At 39.6% G+C, this 25,740-nt stretch overlaps 1 protein-coding gene across 5 annotated transcripts; it reads right to left on the bottom strand.

Annotated features, from left to right (window-relative positions):
* Window positions 1–7,666: 7,666 nt before the first annotated feature.
* On the bottom strand, window positions 7,667–24,869 carry LOC308191749 (arylsulfatase D-like). 5 transcript variants are annotated; one of them, XM_080584520.1, is made up of 11 exons: window positions 24,212–24,869; window positions 21,615–21,664; window positions 20,909–21,058; window positions 19,831–19,952; window positions 18,286–18,408; window positions 15,331–15,754; window positions 14,075–14,211; window positions 12,728–12,862; window positions 11,916–12,078; window positions 11,501–11,622; window positions 7,667–10,858 (listed from the first exon to the last, which is right to left on the bottom strand). In XM_080584520.1, exons 1-11 carry the CDS (start codon window positions 24,311–24,313, stop codon window positions 10,488–10,490), a joined length of 1,899 nt encoding a protein of 632 aa, XP_080440646.1. In that variant the 5' UTR covers window positions 24,314–24,869; the 3' UTR covers window positions 7,667–10,487. The 5 variants fall into 5 exon arrangements, with proteins under 5 accessions (XP_080440646.1, XP_080440650.1, XP_080440649.1 ...); XM_080584524.1 differs by having other exon boundaries at window positions 15,331–15,544; XM_080584523.1 differs by lacking the exon at window positions 24,212–24,869 and adding an exon at window positions 23,965–24,175.
* Between the last annotated feature and the right edge of the window lie 871 nt (window positions 24,870–25,740).

Here is a 25,740-nt window from a genome sequence, read left to right as displayed (position 1 = left end):
GAGAAGCTGTGGTTGCCCCATCCCTGGAAGTGTTCAAGATCAGGCTGGATGGGGCTTTGGGCAACCTGGTCTAGTGGGAGATGTCCCTGCCCATGGCAGGGGGGTTGGAAAAAGATGGTCTTTAAGGTCCTTTCCAACCCAAACCATTCTATGATTCTATGAATAATGTACTTTTATTCAACCAGAGATAGGAAAGAGGGTAGAGGTTCTTGGTGTAGACGTCTTATTGGGAATCCTAAAATGCTCAGAGGCCAAAAAAAATATTAATATAAAATATCCCTGCAATGTGGAGAAAAGAAAAACAAACAAACAATATAGACCTTGATAAGTAGACCTTGATGAAACCAACATCTGGAAGAGATTCATAGTGTCCCTACTGGGTACAGTACATAAGTCTTGAGGGGTGCATTTGGGACTTAAATGTTTATATGCATATTGCAATAGCAATTGCATTATTTTCTTCAAGAACCAAGAACTTCAGCCCAAAGAAGTAATTGATGGGAATAGCTGTAGCTCATGGAGTGGGACAAAGAAAGGAGAGTGTGAAAGCAAGGAAGGAGTAGGAGCCTTCAGCAGAAATAAGATTTGTTTTTGGCCCCTTTACTCTATTTCAGGTCTGACCACACCATTCCTGTCTCTGAATGACAGTTCCCACCTGCAGAAATCCCACTGTCAGCAGCCAGAAATTTTCTGCCACCTAGTTTCTCCAACTGTCTGCCATAATCAGAAGGAGGGAAAGGTAATATGGCATTTTTTAAAAACCCTCCTTGTCAACAGCATCTTCAGTTTGGCCTACAGAGAAAGACTGAAAACTGGTGGCTTACTGATCATTCATTTCTCAGACATTCAAACAGAGAAGAAAGGTGCCCCAGAAACAAAAGTATATTTGCAGGGAAATACACTTTAACTTTCGATAGATGATGCTGCCTCCCTCAAGATAAGAAATGAAGTCCTTTCCATTAGCACTGGTTGTGCTGTAATTTCATGGGCTCTCATCATAACCCTGTTCCTGTGCTTTACAAATCAATAATAAGCAGTAAGTGGCAGAGAACAAACCCAACAATGCAGATGATGGTTTGCCAGATGATACCAAGCCAGTAAGTTGTCCTAAGGCAAAAGTGAATATAATGAGTCCAGTCATCTGATTATAAAACCAGAGCTTCACTCTGAACACTCTCATCAATCATGGAGGTTAAGTCATCTGACAGTTCTTTACTAAGCTGAAAGGCATTCCATAAAAATAACCAAACTCATCATTTGAAGGGTGATGACAGTGGTCATTGTGGATTTTACAGTAAGCACCTTGGTGGTGGCTTCCTGAAAGTACACATATTTTTAAATGTTAAGAAACAATATTTAAAAATTAGCTTCCTCACTTAGAGTCTGCTAGCCTTTAGCTTTTCTTTTCCTTGATAAAGTTCTATCAAAATTGGAGGCTGTCTGCATGGCCCCCTAATGTAGGTCACACACAAGAAGGAGATGCAAACCACAATTTCATACAGAATAGCTCTGGTCCTTTTTAAATTCTGCCAGCTTTGAGAAATAGAAAAAATAACCTGTAGTAATCAAAGGATTACATACCACTCATGTCTTACCCTCACTGTTTAGAAGGAGATTATGAAATTTCATGGAAAGAAGAAACTGAGGTAACTAATCTGTAAATAGTTTATTAATCTTAGCAATGATTAATAAGAAATAAATAGACTGCCTAATGGGTATGCTGACTGTTTAAAAAATATTTTCCAAACTTGAAGAAAGTCAACCCTGTAGCTATCTCATGTGTTTGAATTTTGGAAGTATCCCAGTCTTCTGCTGAGGTTAGTAAAACTCTTCATACGAAAAAAAAGTCCTGTGAAGAATAGACAAAAGAAGAACATTGAAGTACTGATAAGGAAACAATAATTGAAGACAAATCCTGAAAAACATGACAGAAGTCTTTCCTCTTTATATCACATTACTAGTAATTTACTTATGGATTAAACATTTATTATTATTATTATTATTTTTTGTAACAATGCTTAGTTACAAGCTGATGTGACACTGAATAGAAATTATGTGGCAATGTTGTATGCACTTCAGTATTGTGGTACAGACAGATGCCATGTGATTTTTTTTTCATATAATTCTGATTTTGACATTTCCAGGTACTGCCATTCATTTCTTGCCCTTGAGATGCTATTTGACAGAAGTTGTCAGTCAAGCTTGAGATAATCATAGAATAATGAAGGTTGGAAAGACCTCCAAGATCATCTAGTCCAGCCATCCCCCCTACCACCCATATCACCCACTAAACCATGTCCCTAAGTGCAGACATCGCAGGTACTAACTTGTATATTCAGGAACAAAAATATTACTCCATGAGGCCAGACAGATTCTCAAAATGTTGCATTGTGATCTCCATAGAATAGCACATCCTGAAATATTGAAAACTGTATATGATCTTGCAGGTGATTTCTTGCTGAAGTCAAGTTGCACCGGAGGCCTTGCTCAGGCAGGTAGTCACCAGCGTACTGGCTACACCTGAGGCCTTGCTCATGTGGATAGTGACTACAATATTGGCTCAAGCTGTGTGCTGGAAAAACTGACAGATAGACATCTTGCTCAGCAGCTGAGGGCCAATGGAGTATGCACCAAAAATCAATATGTCAATTAGTTCAGAGTCTTACCCCTTAAATAGTGAGCAAGCCAAGAGCCCTTTGAACTCTTCTGCATGGCAACTGGTTGCATAAGAGGATCTCACCTTGAGCAGAGACACCTCTCAAGGTCATCCCTTACTCCTCACAGAGATTCCTTGTGGCAACAGATCCTGTAAGTGATTGATAGCTTGCCAAACTTTGTAAACTTCACTAAGATTATATCTTAGATTGTTTGTGCATTTATAATCCTTAGACAAACCATTTACCAAGTGTGGGACTAGAATTAGATTCAGCCACACCTAGTCTCCTTACCTCTTTGGTTTAAGGAATTTAGAAAGCACAGGGGTCCACTCTGAACCTCATGACTCAACAGGAGTCCCCCAATGAGTCTGACTTACCCTGTCCTCTATGCAATAAATAATCAAGTGTACCTTGGCATCTCAAATCTTAAGTTGATGTCTTATTTACAATTAAGATTTGTTAGATTACTACATCATATCAATAAATATATTGCTGCTTCTCTCTTAAGACAGAAGTGTATAATTTCGTCTGAGACAAGAATCTGCTAGACTGAACAACAAGCCTTCAATTTGGTTCATGTGCTGTCCTGTTCTTTAAAGAAATACATTCAATACAGGATCCTCATCCTCCCAGAACTTTCTGTTCTTATTTCATTGCTAAATGACCCCCAAATATAAGAAGAGATTAGGAGTCACAAAGATACTGAATTTCTACATGTTCAGTGAAATTCAGAGGCTAAGTAGATAAGAGATCCAAGTTACTTCTGCCAAGAAAGGAAATAATAGACTGTAAGTTTCAAGATCTGTTGAAGAATTTCAGAGTTACCAGTTCTGTTCATCTTAGATTGAATGTTTCTCTTTGCAGAGGTGTGAAAGTAAGGCCGTGAGTTTGAGTCTAATGGTAGTAGAAACCCACACGGGAACAGGACTGTGAATTGTCCATCAAAGATCAGCCTTCCATTCAACAACAGTGAGATTTAGCAAAAGAGGTGTTTCAAAAAGCACACAAAAGGTCAAGTTGCAGAAAACACTGGCCAGCTGCCTAGCTCTCACCAGCTGATCACAGTGGGAGGTTCCCAGCATCAGAGTAAAGTCTCCAAGAATTTACAGATTGAAATCATTGCAGCACCAGGCATTAGGGAGCTTCTGATAGAGGCATATATACGTTAGTTCATTTTTGGAGCTTTCTGAGGATTTCATTTTGACAGAAAAGCTTTTCTTAAAAGAAGAAATTTCAGAAAATAATATAGTTGTGAAACAGGTCACTATTTTACAGGATGAACAAAATGGGATACACACCTAACAAAATTGTTCTGCAAGCCACCCATTCTGCCTGGAATTCCGCCAGAGGGGAATGAGTGTAAGCCTGCATGGATTTATTCTCTTACCTGGAGGGATAAGTGATCACACATTTCTGAACAGTAATTATTTATTATAGGAAATAAAATCCACCTTTATTCACTTTTTTTTTTTTTTTCAACATGTGGGCTTCACTTGTGTCCGCAAGACAGCAATTAATCCTCTATCCCTTCATGACTCACCGTTGAGTGTCCTGTGGAGAGAGAGCAGGGGCCCATCGTAAGGGAGACTGAGAGTTTCCTACAGCTAGAACATGAGCAAAAGATTCAGTAACTTCTTTGTGATTTCTCAAAAACTAGTCAGATGCAGGGCCTGGCCATGGTTTCACAGAGTTCAGAGAGAAATAAATGAGGAAAGGAGAGGCAACACAGACCAGGGTGAGGATATATGGGCTATCTCTTGGTTCTTAGATATCTATGTGCACATTTGTTGCAAGGGGGAAATTTTTTTCCGTCTCGATAGCTGTGAGGCTCCTAGAGCAGCGCATCTGTCAATACCTGAACATGCAGCACTCTGCAGAGCTTTGACTGAGCTGATTTTATTTGGCTGAAGAAAGCTTCTCAGGAGCTGTTTATTCAAACTATCACAAATATGCTAAAGCTGTGAGTTAAGCAGTCTAGAAGGCTACTGCAACTGTCACAACACAGGGCAAAATCTTGTTTATAGGCATTCTCTATCCTTCGAGGCTACTTTTACCAATCCAAATGTAAGTGTTTTGCCTAGAATACAAATTTATTTATTTATTTCATGTGACTGTTTCTTTCTGGTAGCAATTTTGCTGATGCACTTTGGACAGCTTCAAAGGATGTTTGCTCCCAGGACCAGTATCCTAGGGTTGCTAACAGCAAACCGAGTGTTACTGACAACAAATGTAACCCTGAACAGTATAGAATTTGGGAGCTGTAGTACTCACTGGTGTAGTTTCTATCTAATAATAATGTACTAGTTCATACAAGACATATGATACCCTGTCTTCCCTTAGTGTATAATCATGGATGATTTGACTCAAGAAGGCCAAATGCTGTGTACATGAGGACCAAACCTATAAATTTCTGAGTCTAGCAGAAATAATATGATTTATTTTACAAATGTGAGGAGTCTGATAAACTTACTTCACAAAGGAGCAAAAGAATGTTTATCTCTCTTTCTGTCAAATTTGCTGCTATGATTATTTACTTATTACCTGGCTTACTTTCTACTACTTAGTTGTACTACAAATTCACAGAAGCCTTTCACTGACTTCCTCTGTTTTAAATGACGTATAAATAATTCCCTTGTACTCCTAAGGACGCAATGATGATAAATACTAAGAGTTCAAACATCACACTTGGGATTAAGCATTCATTGCTGGTCTTTCTAAAACAACAAGAAATTCTTATTCTATTTCTAATAAGATAGTAATAAACCAGTTTGTACTACTTGGCCAAGTAAAGAAATTGATAACCGGTGACTGAAAATAATATATAGAGATAAAAATTACACATTCTGTGAGATTAAGCTAAAGGCATAGCCAAAGGAAAAAATATCACAAATGTTTATCATCTCATATGCTCAGGCCAGCATATTAGTCCAAATGTCACCCATATTCATAGTCATTTTTCTGTTTGAATAACAAAATACACTGCCTGCAGCACTGTTCTTCCTCATGACTGCTCCTGTCTCAGTAGGAGATTGTCCCTCAGGGAGTATGCACTCATTTGTAGTGAGACTGGAGCTGCCTACATTTAGCAGCTCCCAAAGGATGTGCTGAGCTCAAAGAGGCAGCTGAAGTCCTGTAGGAGGGACTTCATGGCTACCAAAGTGTCATTTTCATGGTAATAAATGCTAAAATTCCACCCAGTTCCCTTTAGAGGTCGTGAAATAACCTCTGGGGAGCTCACCATTACTACTTTGAACATACACATATTTTCAGGATATCTACTGTCTTTAGCTTGAGTTTCCAAGATCAAAATATGCCTCCAGAGGATTTGGTCCCTTCCTCACCCTGTCTGAGAATGATGCCTATCTCTCACCATTCCTTCTGGTGGATCATTAGCAGACACTACCTGTCTGCTTTCATTAGAAAAAAATAATTAATATATTTCCTTCTTTTTTGGAAGACACAATTAGGTTTGGACCAATAGCCTATGTGTATAGAAGACTGGGATTTGGAAAGACATTTCATACCCTAGGACAGCTGAGATGACACTAGATACCTACTTAGATTAATGAATCTTATCCTTTACATAGGCGTCTTTACAATGTAGATGTTTGTGTGAACTACGTGTTTAAACTATCACTTTAGATGATATAGTCCACAGCAACGCAGTTTACTAAATACAGATTCTTGCCTTAGGTGACTAGACAGTATACTATCTTGTATTTATGTGCTGGAAGGGAGAGTGTGTTGAACTAGAAAGTCCCTAGTGTCGAGAATTTCTAATTTGAAGCCTGTAAAAAATTTAGACTCAAATAGAGTCATACAATCATTGAATGGTTTGGGTTGGAAGGCACCTTAAAGATCATCTAATTCCACCACCCCTGCCATGGGCAAGGACACCTCCCACTAGATCAGGTTGCTTAAAGCCTCATCCAGCCTGGTCTTGAACACTTCCAGGGACGGGGCATCCAGATCTTCCAGTGCCTCACCACCCTCAGAGTAAAGAATTTCTTCATAATATCTGATCTAAATCTACCCTCTTTTAGTTTAAAGCCATTACCCTTGTTCTGTCACTCCACTCCCTGACAAAGAGTCCCTCCCCAGCTTTCCTGCAGGCCTCCTTTAGGTACTGGAATGCTGCTGTAAGGTATCTCCGGAACCTTCTCCAGGCTGAACAACCCCAACTCCCTCAGCCTGTCTTTGTACAAGAGGTGCTCCAGCTCTTTGATCATCTTCGGGGCCCTCCTCTGGACTCATTCTAATACGTCCGTGTCCTTTTTTCTGCCGGGGGCCCCAGAGCTGAATACAGTACTCCAGGTTGGGTCTCACAAGAGCAGAGGAGAGGGGGAGAAACACCTCCCTCAACCTGCTGGCTGCGCTTCTTTTGATGCAGCCCAGGATACGGTTGGCTTTCTGGGCTGCAAGCTCACATTGCTGGCTCATGTAGTTCTTCTTGTCCACCAACACCCCCAGGTCCTTCTCTTAGGGGTGGCTCTCAATCCATTCTCTGCTCAGATTGTATTTGTGCTTGGGATTGCCCCGGCCCAGATGCAGGACTTTGCACTTGGCCTTGTTGAACCTCATGAGGTTCGCACAGGCCTACCTCTCAAGCCTGTGCAGGTCCCTCTGTCTGGCATCCACTCCCTCCAGCATGTCAACTGCAGCACACAGCTTCTTGTCATCTGCAAACTTCGAGTGAGAGTGCACTCAATCCCAATGTCCATGTCACCAACAAAGATGTTAAACAATGTCAGTCCCAATGAATAACACCACTTTTTACTGATCTCCACTTGGACATTGAGCTGTTGACCAGCTCTATGAGTGCCACCATCAAGCCAATCCCTTATGCACTGAGTGGTCTGCCCATCATATCCCGTTGCTGTCTTTATTTTTTTTTCTCAGTTTGTGTGGTAAATAGTAATGTTGCTGAATTTACAATACTGACAATGAATGAGAAATGTCTTAAAAGCCTGAAATTTTCAAAACATTTCACAGCTCTTCATTTAAAAAAGTCATCATTTGAAGAATTTATTCCCAGAATTACATATGTAAATGGGTTGCTATCAACTCACAAATGGCCTGAGAACAAAGCACTCAAAAGGAACAATGCAATATTAGAGGAGATTAATGAGCTTCTGCATATGGATTCTTTAAACCCCCTGCTTTGCAAGAGTCACTTCAAATACATAAAAGAAAAAGAAAAGAGGAAAAAAAAAAGAACTTCTCTGTGTTCTGTGGATCTGCATGAAAATCATTTCATCTGTGTCTGTGAGTGACTGAGGAATTAACATGACTGGCAAAACTGTGATGATAAAGTTATTGTAGGAAACTCATTGACCGCCTGCTGGGGTGGTGTCTTTGGAGGATGGTCAGTGACTGGGAAAGCCCTGTTACACCTGCTGCTTCACCCTGTCCTGGTGATATTGATTGCAATTAGATTATCATGCATTTAGTTACACCTGTGATGTCTTGCTGTGAAGGCCCTCTTCTTGGAGTGATTGGTAGTGCAAGTTAACCACTACTAAATCCCAACAGAGTCAACACCAGGTGTAAGAGCATGACTATTTGTGAGTCTACAGTCCCCATACGCTTTGTGCAAATTTACATAGGGCATCTGTGGTATGTTTCCCACACTCTCCATGATCTGCAGCATCCCTAATGATCAAGGGCCATGCAGTGGTAAAAACCTAGGAAGTTAGAGTTTTATCTTGAGTGATTGGGTGGTCCAGAATCTTCTCAGATAGTCTGTGCTTTGGTGAAAGAACAAGCAAACAGTTCTCAATGGGTCCTAATAATGCTAACCTTTCTGAAAGCAGATTTTCATTAACTGTTGTGTGCTGAATGAGTTTTATGTTGCTTGTGCCATATTAACTGGGTATAATCGACCATGGGCAACAGGACTATGCAAACAAGACCTGAATGTGTTGAGTCTTGGGAAGAGCTACAGGTCAAAAAGTGGCAGAAATGCAACATCTGAAACTTTTTGGAAGGTACAGCATGATGACTGGTCATGGGCCAATTTTATTGACTGCATGGGCCACCATTTGCTTATAAAACTCCTATTAAGGGAGACTGGGGGCTGGGGTGACATTGTTATGTAGCTGTTCAACAGCACGTGGAGGAAGAAGACTGAAGGGGGAGAGGAGGGGGAAGAGTTATATGTTGGTGCCTAGGAGATGATCCTGAGACTGGAACAAGCAAAAGTTTTGTCCCCCCCGATAAGTGTGCTTTCATGGCCAAACCCCAATGACCAGCACAATTTCTAGTTCAGATGTTTTCCTGTGCCATCTAGCTCCAAACAGATATCGTGCAGTGCTATGAAGTATTCATGTGCAAGAAAAATTGTTTCAGTTATATGAACAGGTCTTATACCTGCATATTTTTAAGGGTGTTAAAAAACTGAGAGGATGTAAAATCTCAGATACTAGACTGGCTTAAGAACGGAAGTGAGGTCTTGGAAAAAGACTGAGAAGATTGATAAATGCTGGCCTTATTGCAGTAAACTCTTGTAAAGAAAATACTGGCTATTGAATATGAAAATACCTTTAAATCTAGCCAAGAAAGAAACAATGAAATCAAATAAATTCAAATGAGAAATAAAACACACACACTTAAAAATGGAGAAAATTAAGCAACAATACAGTATATGTGAAGTAATGGATTCACTTCATCTCCTGAAGTTTTCACAATAGGACTGAAGCTTTTTCTCATGAATAGCAGTGAAGGAGCATCTAGGTGCTCTTCTGGGAGCAAGAGTCTGTGAAATGCATGAGGTCACAGCATGCAATACAACTTTGCTTTTAATCTGCAGGATTTTATTTAGCTGCAGATTTCCCAGTGGATGTACTGTGGGGAACAAGGGGGAAATAAAACCAAAAGAAGCCCAACATTTATCAAAGGAGAGAAATGGGTCCTAGCCATTTCTAGGGCAGCAAGATAACTTATGTGACCTGTGCCCAGATGACTAAACTGCTTATCTGTGTTGTACTTCTGTGACCATGAATTCCACTATGCCCTTGCCAGTGCTGCTTAGGAATCTCGGTGCAATGGGGGCTTTGGAAAGGGAAAGACTTTTGCTTTTTGTGTTCTCCATCAAAAGAGGCTGACTCCAATCAGAGGAGTCCTCTCCTTCTCAAAAATCACTGGCAGCCCCAGCTCATCACATTTTTAAGCTTTATGCCTCAACCAGGCAATTAATCCTCAACCAGGCAATTAATCCTGATCCAGAAGCGCCAGGCTATCCAGCTGCCATCATTGCTGCTGCTGGAGAGACTAACTACACGGAAGGAAGGAAGCCACTTATAAAAGAGTTTCTGTGAGGAACTGTAGGCAGAATTACTCTAGAATTATTTGTGAGGCAGCAGGAAAAGTAGTCTGCAAAAATATTTTATAAGGGCCTGCTATGCATTGCCAGTAAGTATAAAAAAAAATAAGGGACACCTCAGACCCTTAATGACTTAGAAATTCAGAACAAAATAGAAAACCAAGCTTCTAAATGCATATTCATAAACAACAAAAATAAACAACCAGTCATAGAATTACTGGTACAGCTCTAACATTGGCCTGTTTCAGTGCATTTGAACTATTTATTCAGTTGTCAGCAGATGCAAGTTAAAACATGCAGTTCAGATCATACTGTCTTTATCCCTCCCTGAGAATATCCAGCTTAAAGACACCTTTACCAAATACTGTGCCATTCACTGGAGAAATTCTCGAATAAAGATTTCATTAAAAATGAAACAAAACCAACAAAAAAAATTATAATCAAACAACTCACCAATAAACACCCCCAGAGAAAAGACCTGAAAACTTTAGGAACTTTGGTTGTTTCCCTTATAGGTCATCAAGTTCGCTATCACCTTCCTTATCACACCAACAGAATGGGAATGTCCCACAGCAGGGCTGCAGCCACGGCTTCCAGACAACGTTGTATAGGGAGAGCTGCTCTGGTACTGGAGTCAGTGTCCTGCGGTGTTCTTCTATGGCTCTCCCAATCCGCTCTATCACAGTGTCAAAGAGGGGCTCGGTGTCAGCTGACAGAGGTTTGGCTTCAGAAGGGTCTCGCGAGAGGTCAAACAGCAATGGAGGCTCATGATGGGTCACGCCTTCCCCAAAACACGGGCAAAATCCTCTGTCGTAACAAGCTCCAGCCCCGAGTGGATGGAAGTTTGGGGTCACATAATGAGCCTTCCAGGTGGCTCCACCTGGCAGGAAAGAAAGAAGGCTTGCAGTGATACTGGTGGCTATCACCAGGTGTGTATAACAGGAGTGAATGGTTTCCTAGAGTTTATTTTTGGGCACTGGGTTGCACTTCAGCTCTATACTCACTAGTTGACATAACATTATAATTTCATTTAAATGAAATGCCACAAAATAAAATCAATAATTTCAAATGATTTCTAATTTTTCTAAATTTCTCTAAAGTTTCCAGCAGATATCACTTATCCCTGATTTTGATTTTTTTTATGAAGACATGCAAAAAAGATTTGGGTTTTCCATGGCTTGCTTCCTTGCTGAGGTAGCAGAAGGACAGACAAAAGACTGAGGAAAAGACTTCTCCATGAGAGAAAAAGGGCATGGACTTCCCAGGCCTAGCATTCAAATAGAGAGGTAGGTGAGACCTATCCTGAGCTCCAGTATCCTGCCTAGCATGGCAGAGCTTGTGTCATGTGCCTGGAAGCTATGAGCAAGCACTTTTTGCCATATAAGTAACGACAATGATATTAAGTTCTTTATCACCTTACACCTGGAGCTACTTGGAAAGCTGCAGTCCCAGATAAAAAACGTTAGATAAATCTGCTTTCTGTAGACCGACCTCATTTCTTGGAAAGGATTCTTGTACTCACTGTCCTTCTGGTACCACCGCACAGCATGTAAGTGAATGCCGCAGTAATGAAACAGGAACTCGTGTTCTGAGTGCTCAACTCTTCCTTGCAGTAAAGGCATCAGATCCCGGCCATCAATTACCCTAACAGAAAAAAGGGAGACCATCAGACTGGGATAAGTTGTACGGTACTGTGTTTCCTTTGTACGCTCCTGGTTGGAATTGACATCTTTGAACAAGGAAGAGTTTGTAGAAGACTACAAGTAGATGCTGAATCTCAAATGTAGAGATGAGGTGACTGAGCTGTGGTAACACTTATGTGTCTAGAAAAGGAGCAGGAGTGAAAAAGAAAATGTTAGAACCTTAGAACTTGTTTCCAAAGTAGATTTTCTATTGTCTTGGGAGAAAAGGGTCAATAATGACAGTTGTGTTTGTACCTGTCCTGTGGTACTACCCCTCCAGCCAGATGAGTTACTGTGGGGTAAATGTCCATAAGGCTTGTAGGTTCATTGATAACTGTGCCTGCAGGTAACACTCCTGGCCATCTAAGTATCCCTGGGACACGGATTCCTCCTTCCCAGCCTCCCATAGCTTTTCCACCTTTAATAAAAAAAATAAAATATATATATATATCATTGAAATAAACAGTTTTTACCTTTTAGATTAATGACACGGTATTAGCATAAAACTGTCTAATGTTATCTTCATGAGTCTTCCATACTCTCTTGATGTTACCACTAGCTTCCTTCTCATCAGCATCACTGATAATGTGTTCACTATATCACCCCATAAGTAACATTATTTAACCTTACTCCTTTTTGTTGCTTTACAAACACATTACCCCATTAGAACTCAGTGTGAATACAATTTGTAGGTCTAAAGTGATTACATAGCCAAGTTCTCCTCTCTCTTTTGCAACCATATAACATACCTGTTGTAGTTAAAGCAAAGTCTCAGATGTAAGATGCAGCTAATAATATTTATAGAGAAGTTACACTTTCTTAATGAAAATTAACTTGTGATCAATCACTTCATGAGGAAATGACAGTTTGAGAATTATTCATTAAAAGAACATCTACACGTGCTAGGCTTGTGTATATTTTTGAATGCATAGTTAGTAAGAGACAAAAATGCTTCTCAACAATAAAAACAGTTAATCCTGAAGCATACAGTCTTATCTCATCTTTAGAAGTGTTCTGAGTAATTTGCTAGTTGTTGCTGGGTTGTCACCACCCCTGACAGCTCTTACCTCTGTATATTCCATTCCAACCACCCAGCTGCCTTTTGTCTTCTTGTCTTTCCAGCCATCCACCATGATCAGAGGCAAAGTAAACCAATGTAGTACTTTTCAAATCTTCCTTGTCAATAGCATCTAGAACCTGTCCTGTAAACACAGGAATATATGTGCATTAAAAAAATCAAAAACATAGCTCACACAATATAGATTTTACCCTCTGACTTGCAAATGTTAAAAAATGTAGGTCTACTCAGTGTTTAAAGGAAGAGTTATGCAGCACTGAGATGTATAGATGTCATTTCACTGTCTAGAAAAGCACACAAAAAAAGACATGCTCTAACCCCTTTATTATTATTATAAGAAAAGAGTGCAAGAACTACACCAGAAGCCTCTAGCCTCTATTGTAAAGGACAGAAGTGGTGTGCTATAAAAATATGGAAAGAAATCTTGATCCAAGATTCCCAGAAAGTAAGATTCTGCATAAGTGATGGCCACAGAGAAAAATGAGAAAAAATGTCGTATACGTTTATCTTATAATTTTCTAGACCTTTGCTAGTATTTACATCAAGTTACTGGTTGCATTTAACATATATTAGCGATGTAAATCTTTTTTCTTGATCTGATTCTGACTTTTTAAGTATATCTACAGTGTGAAAATGTTTGAAAGATAGGTATGAAAAACAGTTATTTCTGTATATATACACCTGATTCTTATTTCTTTTACAAATGTAACTACTTTTCCTACTGCATGGCTGGATAATAAAAAAGTATTCTCCTTCTCCTTGAAAAAAACAGGTTGAAAAATTACTTGAATCTAATTTCTGGAAACATCAATTAACATTTATGAACATTTCTGGATTAGTGAGTGGACTGAAAAATATTCAGTACTCTGCAGAATTCATCAGTCACAGAAAAATAGCCTGCTGGTTTACACCTGGAACTACTTTGCTTATCAGTTTTATCACCTTCTTATGTGTCCTGCTTAGAAACAGATAAGATATGAACAGAAGAGGCTGAAATTACATGATCTGGAATAATTATAGAAAGTTAAATAGTTCTTAGTTCATGTAGTATTTAGGAAGAGAAGCAGCTGGTTATCTTTAGAGCAGCCAAGGGGACATGGTTAAAACTGGGAAACACTAGACAAACAAACAGATTCACTTGGTCCAAAACTGGAGAAAATAAAAAGCCAACAGCGTAAACCAATAGTGCTCATACAAGGCTGATGTTAGGACTTCTTTTCCTTCTTGCTTTTAATTTTCTTCCCTTTTTTCTTAACAAATAACAACTGCATTTTTATTACATATTCACACCTAGGCATTAGCTAGAGAGACACTGTTATTTGCTATGGCCACTTACCCACCATCCAGTCCATCTCCTCTACGTTGTCTCCGTACAAACCATGGCTGCTCTTCCCCAGAAACTTCTCTGTGGTGAGGAGAGGGGTGTGGGAGTGTAAAAAGGAAAGAAAGAGGAGGAATGGCTTGTGCTTATTTCTAAAAAACAGAAATCAATGCTTTGTTACTAGGAGGAGGGTTCCCAATACATACAGAGGTCAAGAATAATGGAAAACACTATTATGCTTTGCATACATATTTCAGCAACCACTTCAGAAACATCTTACTTTGTAAGGTATTAAAATCCAGTGATTAGGGTCTGTCTGATAAAATAATGTTTTTTTCTCTTTTTTCTCTGAATCATACATAGAAAAGTTTCACATTGAAACTCCACTTTCAGCTATTGTAAACCATCACCGTGCTACTAAAATAAAAACAGCAAGTTCATTGCCTGTCAGTGGCTCCCCACATGTCAGTCCATACAATAAGGTTAATTCACAGCTCTTCTTCTCTTTCCCCTGCCCACACACACATTTCTACCACAAGCTGTTGTTATCCTTTAAAGATTCACTGTTGGAGTCACAAAATGGAAGAGGAGAGGGGGGCAGGGGAGGGGAGAGAGGGGGAGAGAGGGGGAGAGAGGCGGAGGGGAGAGCAGAGGAGAGTTGAGTTGAGTTGAGTTGAGTTGAGTTGAGTTTGTTGGGAAGGGACCTACAATGATGAACAAGTCCAACTGCCCGACCACTTTAGGGCTAACCAAAAGTTAAGTCATGTTATTAAGGTCATTATCCAATGCCTCTTGAACACTGACAGGCATAGAAATATGCATTTCCTCAAAATAGCCTATAAACATTCAATCCAACATGTGGAAATTTGGAAAGATTATCCACTTCAATGAAGCTATGAATAACAGATGTCTTTAAGTGACAATTTATAGTTTAATACTGTAGTGTCATTATTAGCATTGTTAGTATTTAATAGGCATAATAGTATTTATATTCTTCTTTACAGTTATAGATATTACAGTTTGCCCAGAGAAGCTGTGGATGCCCCATCACTGGAAGTGTTCAAGGACAGGTTGGATGGGGCTTTGAGCAACCTGATCTAGTGGGAGGTGTCCCTGCCCATGGCAGGGGGTTGGAACTAGATGGGATTTAAGTCCCTTCCAACCCAAACCATTCTGTGATCCTATAATTCTACAAAGACTTCACATGGGAAAATGCTGTTGAAAGATATGCAAGAACCAGAATAAATGTGATCAAAGGAAATGTACTTTACCTTTCAATAAATGCAATGGACTCTCTCAAGATAAGGGATGTAGTCCTTTCTGTCACCATTGGCTGCTCAGTAATTTCATGGTTTCTCATCATAATGCAGTTCCAGTATCTCACAAATCCGTAGCTTGAGAACCAAGACACAAAGAACAGGAGACTAAACCCAGCAAGGCAGGCCAGTGTTTTCCAGCGGACTGGAATCAAGCCGGTGATTCTCCCTAGGGCAGCAGTGAGTGTAAAAAGGCAAATCATCTGAGTGTAAAGCCAGAGTTTTCTTCTGAAGACTCTGTCCATCTCTGGTGCTTCTGTTGTTTGGCAGTCACTTATTAGCGTAAAAGGCATCCCATAAAAATAATCAAACCCATGGTTCAAAGGGTGATGACAATGGTCATTGCGGGATTCACAGTTAACACCTTGATGCCACTTCCCTAAAAATATGCATTATTAAAATATAGAGTTAATATTTAAAAACGAACTTTTTCTCATTAAAAACATTTCTCAAAAAATGTTTTCTTTTCCTGCTTCTTCATCCTACAGATACATACCAAGTAGGTACTGATAAAATGGGGTATATCTTATAAATGATGAAAGTTAACCGCTACAATTTATAAATTTCCACCAGAGTTATTTCCACCACCCAGTTAGGGTGCTCTGTATACATATTCATGCCTTGTAGCTTTGATCAAATGCAACAAAGTCTGGACTATAAAGGGAACAAGAAATAGGGAAGACCTTGGGTTTTCAGAACTTTGCAAAATGTATGGCTTTCCTGGAGACCTGTCAGGTATGAAATAGGAGGAAGGAGTCCTTTTGTAAGCACAGGTAAAAATAACGCTGTTCTGTTGTCTCTTTACCTTTAAGATGCTATGGAATCTTTTTTTTCTGGAAAGTTTTGGATGGCTTAATGGCAGACCTATGGCAACACTCAGTGATGTGCTGGTCACAGCTACGGACAGTGTAATTAAACAGCTTGCATCTCAACAGTGAGTTTGCCAGGCAAACCATCAGATTCAGAAGAACTTGAGCTCAGGAGATCAAGATTTATTATGAAATTGTACATATGTAAGTAACTTTGCTGATAATAGTATCTCCATATATTGGGTGAGAATAGAAAGCTTTGTTTTATATTTTGTTACCATTTATTTGTATTTAATCAAGTTTTAAATAATTGTCAAAGCCTTTTTTTTTTTTTTTATAATGAAGTCTTCATATATCAAAAGGAATACCTCATGGCTGTTTGCAATTGCAATAACATTTGTTCTTTATTATGAACATATGTCCACTATTATGATGAATGGCACATCAAAATCATGCGTTTCCTCCCTCTTAAGTCTATTCAGCCAGACTGGTTAGGCACTTACATGGAAAAATAACAAGTTGTTTCATTTGGCTCAAACACTGAGGGTTACAGGTATGTGAATCAAGTGACCAGAATTTACTTTTTTTTTCTTTTTTTTTTTTCTTCTTTGTCTCAGGGGCAGTTAATTAATTTTTACAACTGATGTAATGTAGGCCTTGGATACCAGATTTATAGATCAAAGTGAACTCTTAGAATTTTACCTGAAAACTAATTTGCAACCAGTTCTTATTGTGGAGTAAAGAACTGTGCACTGACAAAAACATATTATCCTAAGCAATTGGTTCACTATGTCACTAATACATATACTAACAGTGACCCCTGAGTAGATTTCAAAAGAATTGCAATGCATTACAATAGGAGCAGAAAAATCTACTTTGGAGGGGGAAAATGCTACTTTTTGGATGTAAATATAAAATTATATTATTGGTGGATGAATTATTTTCAGCTAAAATTCAGTTTACCTCATAATATATTTAGAGCCAGCTATAAAATGAGACAGGTTTGTAATAAACATACAAATGTATTGGTCATAAATAGAGGTGCAGTTAATGTATTCTTGGGCTTCAGATGCACTTCAACACCTAAACCTCTAGCTGAGGTCAATAAAGGCTTCTGACATGCTGCAAAAGACTCAATACCATAGATAATAAATTGTCTGATTAAGATAAATTAATCTTTGAGACCCTGTTATACAACGCTGTATTTCTGACTACAAAGACTTTGTAAAGCATTTCCCAACATAAAGTCTGCTTATCACATCAAGCCACAGTTTATTAGTAGGACTTAACTTTGCAGTCACACTGGCTGTGCTCAGAACAAACCAAACACAAACCACTTAGGTGAATCAATGTAGTGGCTATTCAGCTGTGGTGATGTGGGCACGTGCTGCATAAGATTTCTTGCTTCATGACTCAGCTCAGGAACATTTGTATTTCCTCAGTCTGTGAAACTATGTGACATATCTAAGATAAATAAATATTTGAAACTGGATCATGACAAAAAATTTACAACTGTATTAAAAAAAAGTCCTGTAAAATATAAAGTAAAATGGAATTCTTATTAATGCTGAAGGAAGTAATATTTCATGGGCTGTACTGAAATATTAGTGAACTACAGTGGCATGCTGTACTTAAAGAAGAAATAATTGTTTTGTTTGTTTTTGAAAGACCAAATCCTGTGACATTTTGAACTGATCCTATTGCTTTAAGTAGCAGTTGTTCTCTTGTCTACAAGTTGTCTGCTCTGCTCTTTGGAAAGCATGCACATGCATCTTTGCATGAAACGCTATATGTTTCTTATTTAATAGTACTGGAATAATTATCATATAAGTGGTAGAATTGTATTTAAGGAATATTTTTTAACAACATATTTTCCAGTATATCTTTTAACTACCATAGGTCAATGTGTTTGAAAGCAGGCCAACAGTAAAGATCATTTTTTATCACATATTTGTTCTTTTAAGAGAGATTCTTTTTGGTCAGGACTTCTTCTTACATAATATTCTTGTATCAGGAAATAAAAGTATCACAACTGTGATATAAGCAGTTGCTAACCAAACCAAATGGTCTGAATGGAACATTTTCAGGAACATCTCCATACCTATGAGTCCTGTGCTGTAGCCTTGTTGCTGCAGAATTTTGGCAAAAGTGGTTTCATTTGGAGGGAGCCCTCCTGAGCCACCATTCCAAAAAATAACGCGATAATTGTTTATTGCATCCATTCCTACAAAATATAATAAAATCTCAGTAAGTACAACTGGTAGTTTTATCAAATATACTTCCTTGTTTCCTGGTTTCATTGGTATTACAGTGTCAAATGTTTATCCTAATGCTGTTTGTTTAGGGAAATGAATCTTGGACAGTGTACAAGGGTGAGATTTTAAAAGATTTAAATCTCTCCATTGCATATTACCTATCCTTCTTTGCACTTCATACTGCACCATTTTATCTGGAATGGCACAGTCGTAAAGATGCATTTCTATGTTGCGGTGGCATCCAGGCTGCATGCAGTATACTGGGCTGGTGTGTTGGTGAGGGCAGGGAGCAGGGCAGGGAGATTTCAGCCCTCTCTCAGCCTCAAACTCCAGCATGCATAAGGCTGCCTGCAAACTCACAATGTCCCTGCCTGGTAGGAGGGCTTGTATACAACTGCTGAAAACCACAGAGAAGCTATATAGCACCCTAGTCTTCTCCTCAGGTTTACACCCCGTTATTCAGCATTATATGCTGGCATAACCTCATCATATAATGTAATGTGAAGTATGAAATGTCTTGGAAGTGTTGAACAGCCCTGCTGTTACAGGGGGACACAGAGTCTATACAAGTTCATGTGCATTTTTCAGCTATCTCAGTGGGAGCTGTCAGGATGAGAGTAGGATGACATGTCAGCTTCAAAATGCCTCAGGAATGAAGGCACTGAAGATTTTTGCAATAGAACAAGCATTAGAGTCACTGTTAGAAACGTACAGAGCTGTTTGCTTTTCATACCTCTTCGGCTCAGGAATGCATTTTGACAGGATAGTATTTTTTCTTCAAAAACAGCACTGGGAAAAATAATATAGCTGTCAAACTGTTGTTTTGTAGGACAGATGAATTTTGATATATAGGTTTACAAAGCTGACCTGTAAATGACTCACTCTGCATGCAGACTGGAGGGAATGGACGCAAATCTGCATAGATATATTCTGTTCCCTGAAAGGCTCTGTTATTTCTTATATCTGATGAGGAGTCCCCCAAAACCGAAGTTAAATGTAACCAGTGTTTTAAAGATGTGTTACTTTTCATACTCTGTGTAATGACTTATTTGAATGAAACAATTTGTACCAACTCCATTCTGGCTGCAAGCTGTGCAATACAGCACCAAAATGCAACAAGAGTTGCTAGCTGGCGGGGAGCGAGCTGCTCTGCAGAGCTGGTTCTTCTCTGCCTTACTTCCCTCCGGGCTGGTTCATTGTATGCCATAAATATAGATGCAGCCTCTAAGGTACTAGACCTAGCTGGTGAGTCTTTTGTGTCCTTAGTGAGTGACGGTAAGTCTACGGCACTTCGTCTCTGCATGCCTTCATTCCTTTGTGCCAACTGTACGACACTCTTCCCTTCAGCAATAAAGCAATGGTTAAAGGCCACTTGGCTGTGCAAGGCAAACCTGATCGGAGGGGATATCGGCCAGTGAGGAAAGCTGCTCTGCTTGGGGTGCAAAGTGGAGCTGCAGCGATGTGTTGGGTCAGTTTTACTCCTTCCTTTGCTAGGCGATCGATGTTCGGTGTCCTAAAAATGCAACCAACACTGTTAGGTATTATTCAGAGGGCCTTCAAGGGAATGAGAATGAGAAATAGTACACTTATCTTCATTTTTGGAAGTTTATTCTATTTTAATTATTTTGATTTCTTTTATTTATTTTCAAGAAGGGGGATGATTATTTTTTTTTTCTTTTCATTTAACAATAGCTACCTGGATAAATTTCAACCCAATCATTCCCTCTTATTTCCTAAGTCCCATGAAGTGTCTTGGCAAAATGCATCCCACTGCTCTTGAAGAAGAGAACTCATGCCTTGGGGATGATGTTATCTTGAAGGCTGAGCCATGCAGAGCCTCATCACCTGCCTGTCTGAAACTTGCCAGTTGGTGCCAGCAGGGTGAGATTCTGAGATCTTTGCTGGATGAGGCGAGTGCTCCCACCAAGTCTGTTTTTTTTTGCAGAGAAATGACAAGCTGGTAGGAAGCCAGCAGGCATTAATGTGGCATAATTTTTAACGAGTAGACAAGTTCTATGATCTCGGGTCTGTATACAGAAGTATTTCCCAGTAACATAGCTCATCATAGTGATTAAAACTGTATTTTTATGTGAGACTAGGAAAGAATGGCAAAACAGAGTTGAATGAGGTAATGAGGCCTGATACATTGAAAGAGGAAACAGCATTTCTATCTTCAGGTATGTGCAAGAGCATTGCATTTCTCAGTGTTGGAAGGAATACACAAGAACTATTCACATATTTCCGGAGTGGAACAGCTCTGGATAGCAGAGCTGGCCCTGGGAATGCCCTCTAGTGTGTGAGATAATCCTGGTAGTGCTTTATATTCACATAGTGACCCCCTCAGGAAATCTCCCCAGTTCTCCAGTAAACAAATCTGAAGAGAGCTCTAATGGTTGATGATGGGCAGAGGATCGCAGGCTTACAGGAAATAACACCAGGTTTGTTCATTATTACAGTCTGTTTCCTTACCTGATAGTATCATTCCCATAGCAACCTACATCCCCTATGCCAAGATCATCAGCCATCAACAGGACAAAGTTTGGCTGTGTGACGATGGAAAGCTGTGCCAGTGGTAGCTGCAGAAGCAGACCGAAAATCACAGACGTGACCAGGGATGTCCTGAAACACAGAAGAAGGAAAGAAGCCAAAGGTCTGTCCATTCATCCCTCCCACTGCTCATGGCTGAAGACCTTCCCACATGAGCTTGTCTGTAGACCAGACCATTCTCTGCCCAGAACATAGAGGGGGTCTTAAATTTTGATCACTGACCCAAACAGATGTCATAAAAAGGAAAGTGTCAGGAGCATAAATTTAAGATATCCTTTCCCATTTGTTTACAAAATTCTCATGAGCAGTGTCCCTTGGGAATTTACACATTAAAGATGATGAAGAAATTATTTTGCTTTAATAATTTGGGATGTTTCTAGAAATTGGTTTGGGAAACTGAGAATTTGGTCAGCTTCCACTGACATCCTTCTTGCTCAGACTGAGACCATTGTGTAAAAAACAATGGTAAGAACAACAACCAACCAAAAAGACAAAAAAATAACATCGTGAGTATATTTTATGGATAAACAACCTCATTCTTTTATAATATGATATTCTGTCATTATTAAACTTAGATCACTTTAGATTTAATAATGACATAAAAAGAATTCATGAACTCTTTTCTTACCAGTAAGATGTTAGTTGCCAAATCATTTTTGCATTTGGAGTGTTCAGATCCTGTAAAACCAAGAGAAAGAGCCTTGTCATGTTCGCATCTTCCTAGTAGTTAAGGCAATAAAAATAGATAAAACTTAATCAAAGCCCTACAACATTCATTTTGTTTTATTTACTTTAGTATGACTTTGATCAGCTCCTAAATGAAGAAGAGTAAGGGCATTAAAGTATTTTTTATTGATAGGACTTCTTCACTTCTTAGAGGAATTTTGCTCTTTTGTGAAGTTTTTCTTAAAATAGCAAAATATTTCTCCTTTGTTACATGACTTAGCTTTATAAAAATACTTACTATTCAGTCACAAAGGAAGAGAAGATCTTTTTAAAACCTAGTCCTCAATATCATTATTTTTCTGTAATCACAGAGACAGAAGCAGCCTGCTGCTTCTTCATATAATGTGCCAAGTTTCCTTTCAGGCTTATGAGGGATATCTTTAGCCATAGAAATTCTAGTCATCTTCCTTCAATGATGACATTTTCACAGAAGACACCAAATCTGTGTCCTCCTGTTGTTTGGCTTTATACTCTAAGCTGAGCCTTTTTCCTTCTTTGTACGTGTCAGATTTCAGGGTTTTATGCTATTTTCCCCTTCTCTGTACAGCTTTCTGCAAAGGTTCTTCTGGATCTTTCTCTTTTACTACCAGGACGAGACAAAATGTTAAAAGGTTTTAAAGTTGGAGCCGAGTGACCAGGCTTTTCAAAAGACTCCTTTCAATTTTATCCCATGTCTGGTTAAATTATCCCAAGTGTCCCAGTTTTAAAAATCCTGTTGGTTTAACATTTGTTTTCCAGAAATTATACTATTTAGCAACTTAGTTAATAGCCATGGTTCATACATTTTATTGATCAACACTCCAAGCCTCACGGCGAAAGCTTTCGCACATTTTTGTGCTTAGAAAATTGATATTCAGACGTGTACAATGCATAAATGCTGGTGCAGCATTGCTATCTACAGACATTCAAACTTTGTTTCCTGCATCTGAATTTGTGCCTTTGGTGCATCCTAGGCCTCTACAGGAAAGATACTTGGGTACAGCTGAGCCATGTTTTATGTATACATGCTACATGCCTCCAAAACAGGTGAAATTAATGGGAATTGGAAGGGTTTCCTCGGAAGCTGCCTGTGAAACAATAGGTAAAATACAGACAACAGTTTGCTGTGCTGCATGACATTACTCCTGCCAGGCCGCTTCCTTAGTGAAAGCAGCGGGAGTGCTGCCAGAGGAACCCTAGCAGCTCCTGGGGGAATAAAAGAGATATTCAGAGCATTTTTTCCCTGTTCCTCACCTTTTTGAGAAATTAGAGAGGGCCCCATGTACCCACACAGTGGTGGTGCTGACTTGGCCACGAGCACTTTTGGGAACAAAACCTTGTGGGGCCTGCATGGCTCTACTGCGGGAACCAAACACAGCTCCAAGCAAAATTCATTCCTCCCTCTCCCATTAGCTAACCCCCACAAAAATAACTTAGATTTTATCTCTTCTTTCATCCATTTTAATAATCCTGGGATGGGGTGGGGGGAGGTTGGTATAACTTGCAGGTCTTCCTTACCTTACTCTTTCGCTTTACTGACTGAATTTTTAAAATCCATCTCTGCTTTTCTATTAAAATTCTCACAAGATACTGAGATCCCAATTCAAGCCAGTTTGCATAAGATAAATTATTCATATTTTCAGATAGGCTCAGATGCACTTTTCACATTCTTTATGCTCAGATGCTTTTCACAAAAACAGTACCCACTTGTGGCATCAGCTACGCAACACTCACTGAAAGCTCTTCCAGGTTATATTCCATTCAGTCTGCTACTCTTCAGTCTGTGAAAATATCTTCTAAATATTCCTTATCTGCAGACTTCACATAGATAAAAAAAGCCAGACTCACTCATGATAAGTTCTCTGCTGCCGATTCACTTTGTACTCAGGCATGGATGAGAATAATATTGTTGTAAAGGGAAATGCCTTCGAAACACTTCCTCGAGATATTTTTGTCTACAACAGCAACAAACTTTTTCAAACACCCGTTAAAATTTTCCTGAGCATTTCCAGAGACAGCAGGGGAGAAATACAGTACCTGGTAATATCAAGTTAGGCTCAAAGCAGGCAGCTGATGCACTGGAGTGTGAGCTTATTTTCAGTCGACTTAAAACCATTCCAAATTTTTCAGCACAGCAACTGCTACTACATCACAGCATCTAACATCTGTTGCTGAAGGCAGTCCTTAAATCTGCCCTGGCTGCTCATGCGCATTTTTTCACAGGAAAGCCTTGCTGTACCAGAGCTGACAAGCTGTTGGATGGTCTGACTTACACTGGAGTCCCTCAAGCTGCACGTCCTGCTGCCATTCGCACAACGATGACATTCATACAGGCATGAAGGTCAGGCTGGGAGCACCAGAGATGTAGCTAAAATGCTTTCTGCCCAGCCACCATGTTTTCATGGGCAGCAAAGGACCTCCTTCAAGTCTGACAGGCTCCAATGAAAGACGCTATAAGTAACAGTTCCCAATAAACCTCCCCGCATTCCACCAAGGAAAACAGAAACTTACTGTACTTACAAAGCAGCAATTCTTTGCCTGTGGAAACAGGAATGGAGTGCATATCTTCACTTTGTAGCCGCCCTGAGCGCCTGCAGTGATGACAAGGTCACCTCTGCACATGCAGTAAGAAGCAGTTTCAGGGTGTGGGAAGGAAATGGCAGGAAGAGACCTGAGTTTGCCCTTGCGGAAAATGAGTCATTCAGCTTCATATCTGAGCACTGCCTGTTTTCTAGTCATCACTCAAATGGATGCTTTAAGTTAACATGTGGGCTAATGCTTTCTTTCTTGACTTTTCTTCTTTGAGTCCTGTTGTACCAAGTGTTTTGGGAAAATGTGAAATACTAACAAACAACAATCTTGCATTGCTGACAGAGAATTTCCTGTGCTTTCATGCCTTAAAAGAGAAGGGATGTTGTTACGAGTTGGTGGTTCACCAGCAACTGCAGTGCTCAGGTTACTTTGCTAGTGGAACATGTCTGAGGCTAATTACAGCACTGTACAGGACCCCTATTCCACTCTCTCACAACCCAAAATTTCTGTGCTGGAGAGGTTACAGCTGGCACACACAGAAATGATGTGTTTGGTTTCCCTTCTCTCCTCCTACCCTCAGTGCCTGCTTCCTTATCCCCACTTATCCTCCTCTACAGTCACTCAGTCTGTACATCTCCAGTTCACATTCCCCTTCACTTTAGCACTTCAGGATTCATTAACACACATACAGTTTCTGGTTGTCTGATGCCCTCTGTTGCTGAATATTTTCTAAAATGAAAGCACGTTCAGAGGTGCTGCATTTTTCTGTCCAGGATGCAATCAGTCCCAGTGCTGACTGGGGCAGGCCCTCCTGCAGCTGGGGTCTCCTCCACAGCTCTTCTGTTTCTTCTTATGTTTTTCCATGACTTCTTGCAAATTGTATAGTGTTTGTAATGGAAAACCACAAACTATAACTGCTGCATTATTTACTAAATTTAGAGCATAGCAGAAAATTGAATGCACATCTATAGTGACATTGCAGGAACATGTCTTCCTTGTTTTGCTTGTGGCCTTCTAACTCATAAGGAGCTAGACCAGATCACTACTGTGTAAGCAGCACTCCTTAAAACCTGGCTACTGGGAATTGCCACCTGGGCACAACTATAGTGTAAGGAAGATAAAGGAAGAAGAGAGGGTTTTGTGGTTTAAGGAGAATCCTCTCACAATGGCAAGTGGTTTTTATTTTGGTGTTTTATCTTGGAGGGGGAGAAAGATGAATGTCCTTTCACTGATGCCACATACAGAGGGCTTTTTCACAAAGTATAAGCAAAGCTAATTCTGTTCCCTGCCACTGCACTATCTGTACCTATTTTCTGTGGGGAAATCTTCAGAAAGCCCGTATTCATTCTGAATTATGAATGATTGTGGAATTTTGCAAAAGTCTTGCATACTCTTGTCTTTTAGCCTTGTTTTCTTTAAACTAAGGGCTGGAGGAAATATCACTTACTGACCTTTTTAAAGTACATCTAGGAGTTTGAAGTCCCATACTAGTAGCAGTTTTATAATAGGATATGATG

Source organism: Anser brachyrhynchus (assembly GCF_964034855.1).
Source record: "Anser brachyrhynchus genome assembly, chromosome: 1".
Classification (NCBI taxonomy): Eukaryota; Metazoa; Chordata; class Aves; order Anseriformes; family Anatidae; genus Anser; species Anser brachyrhynchus.
This window is presented reverse-complemented; position numbering and strand designations above follow the sequence as displayed.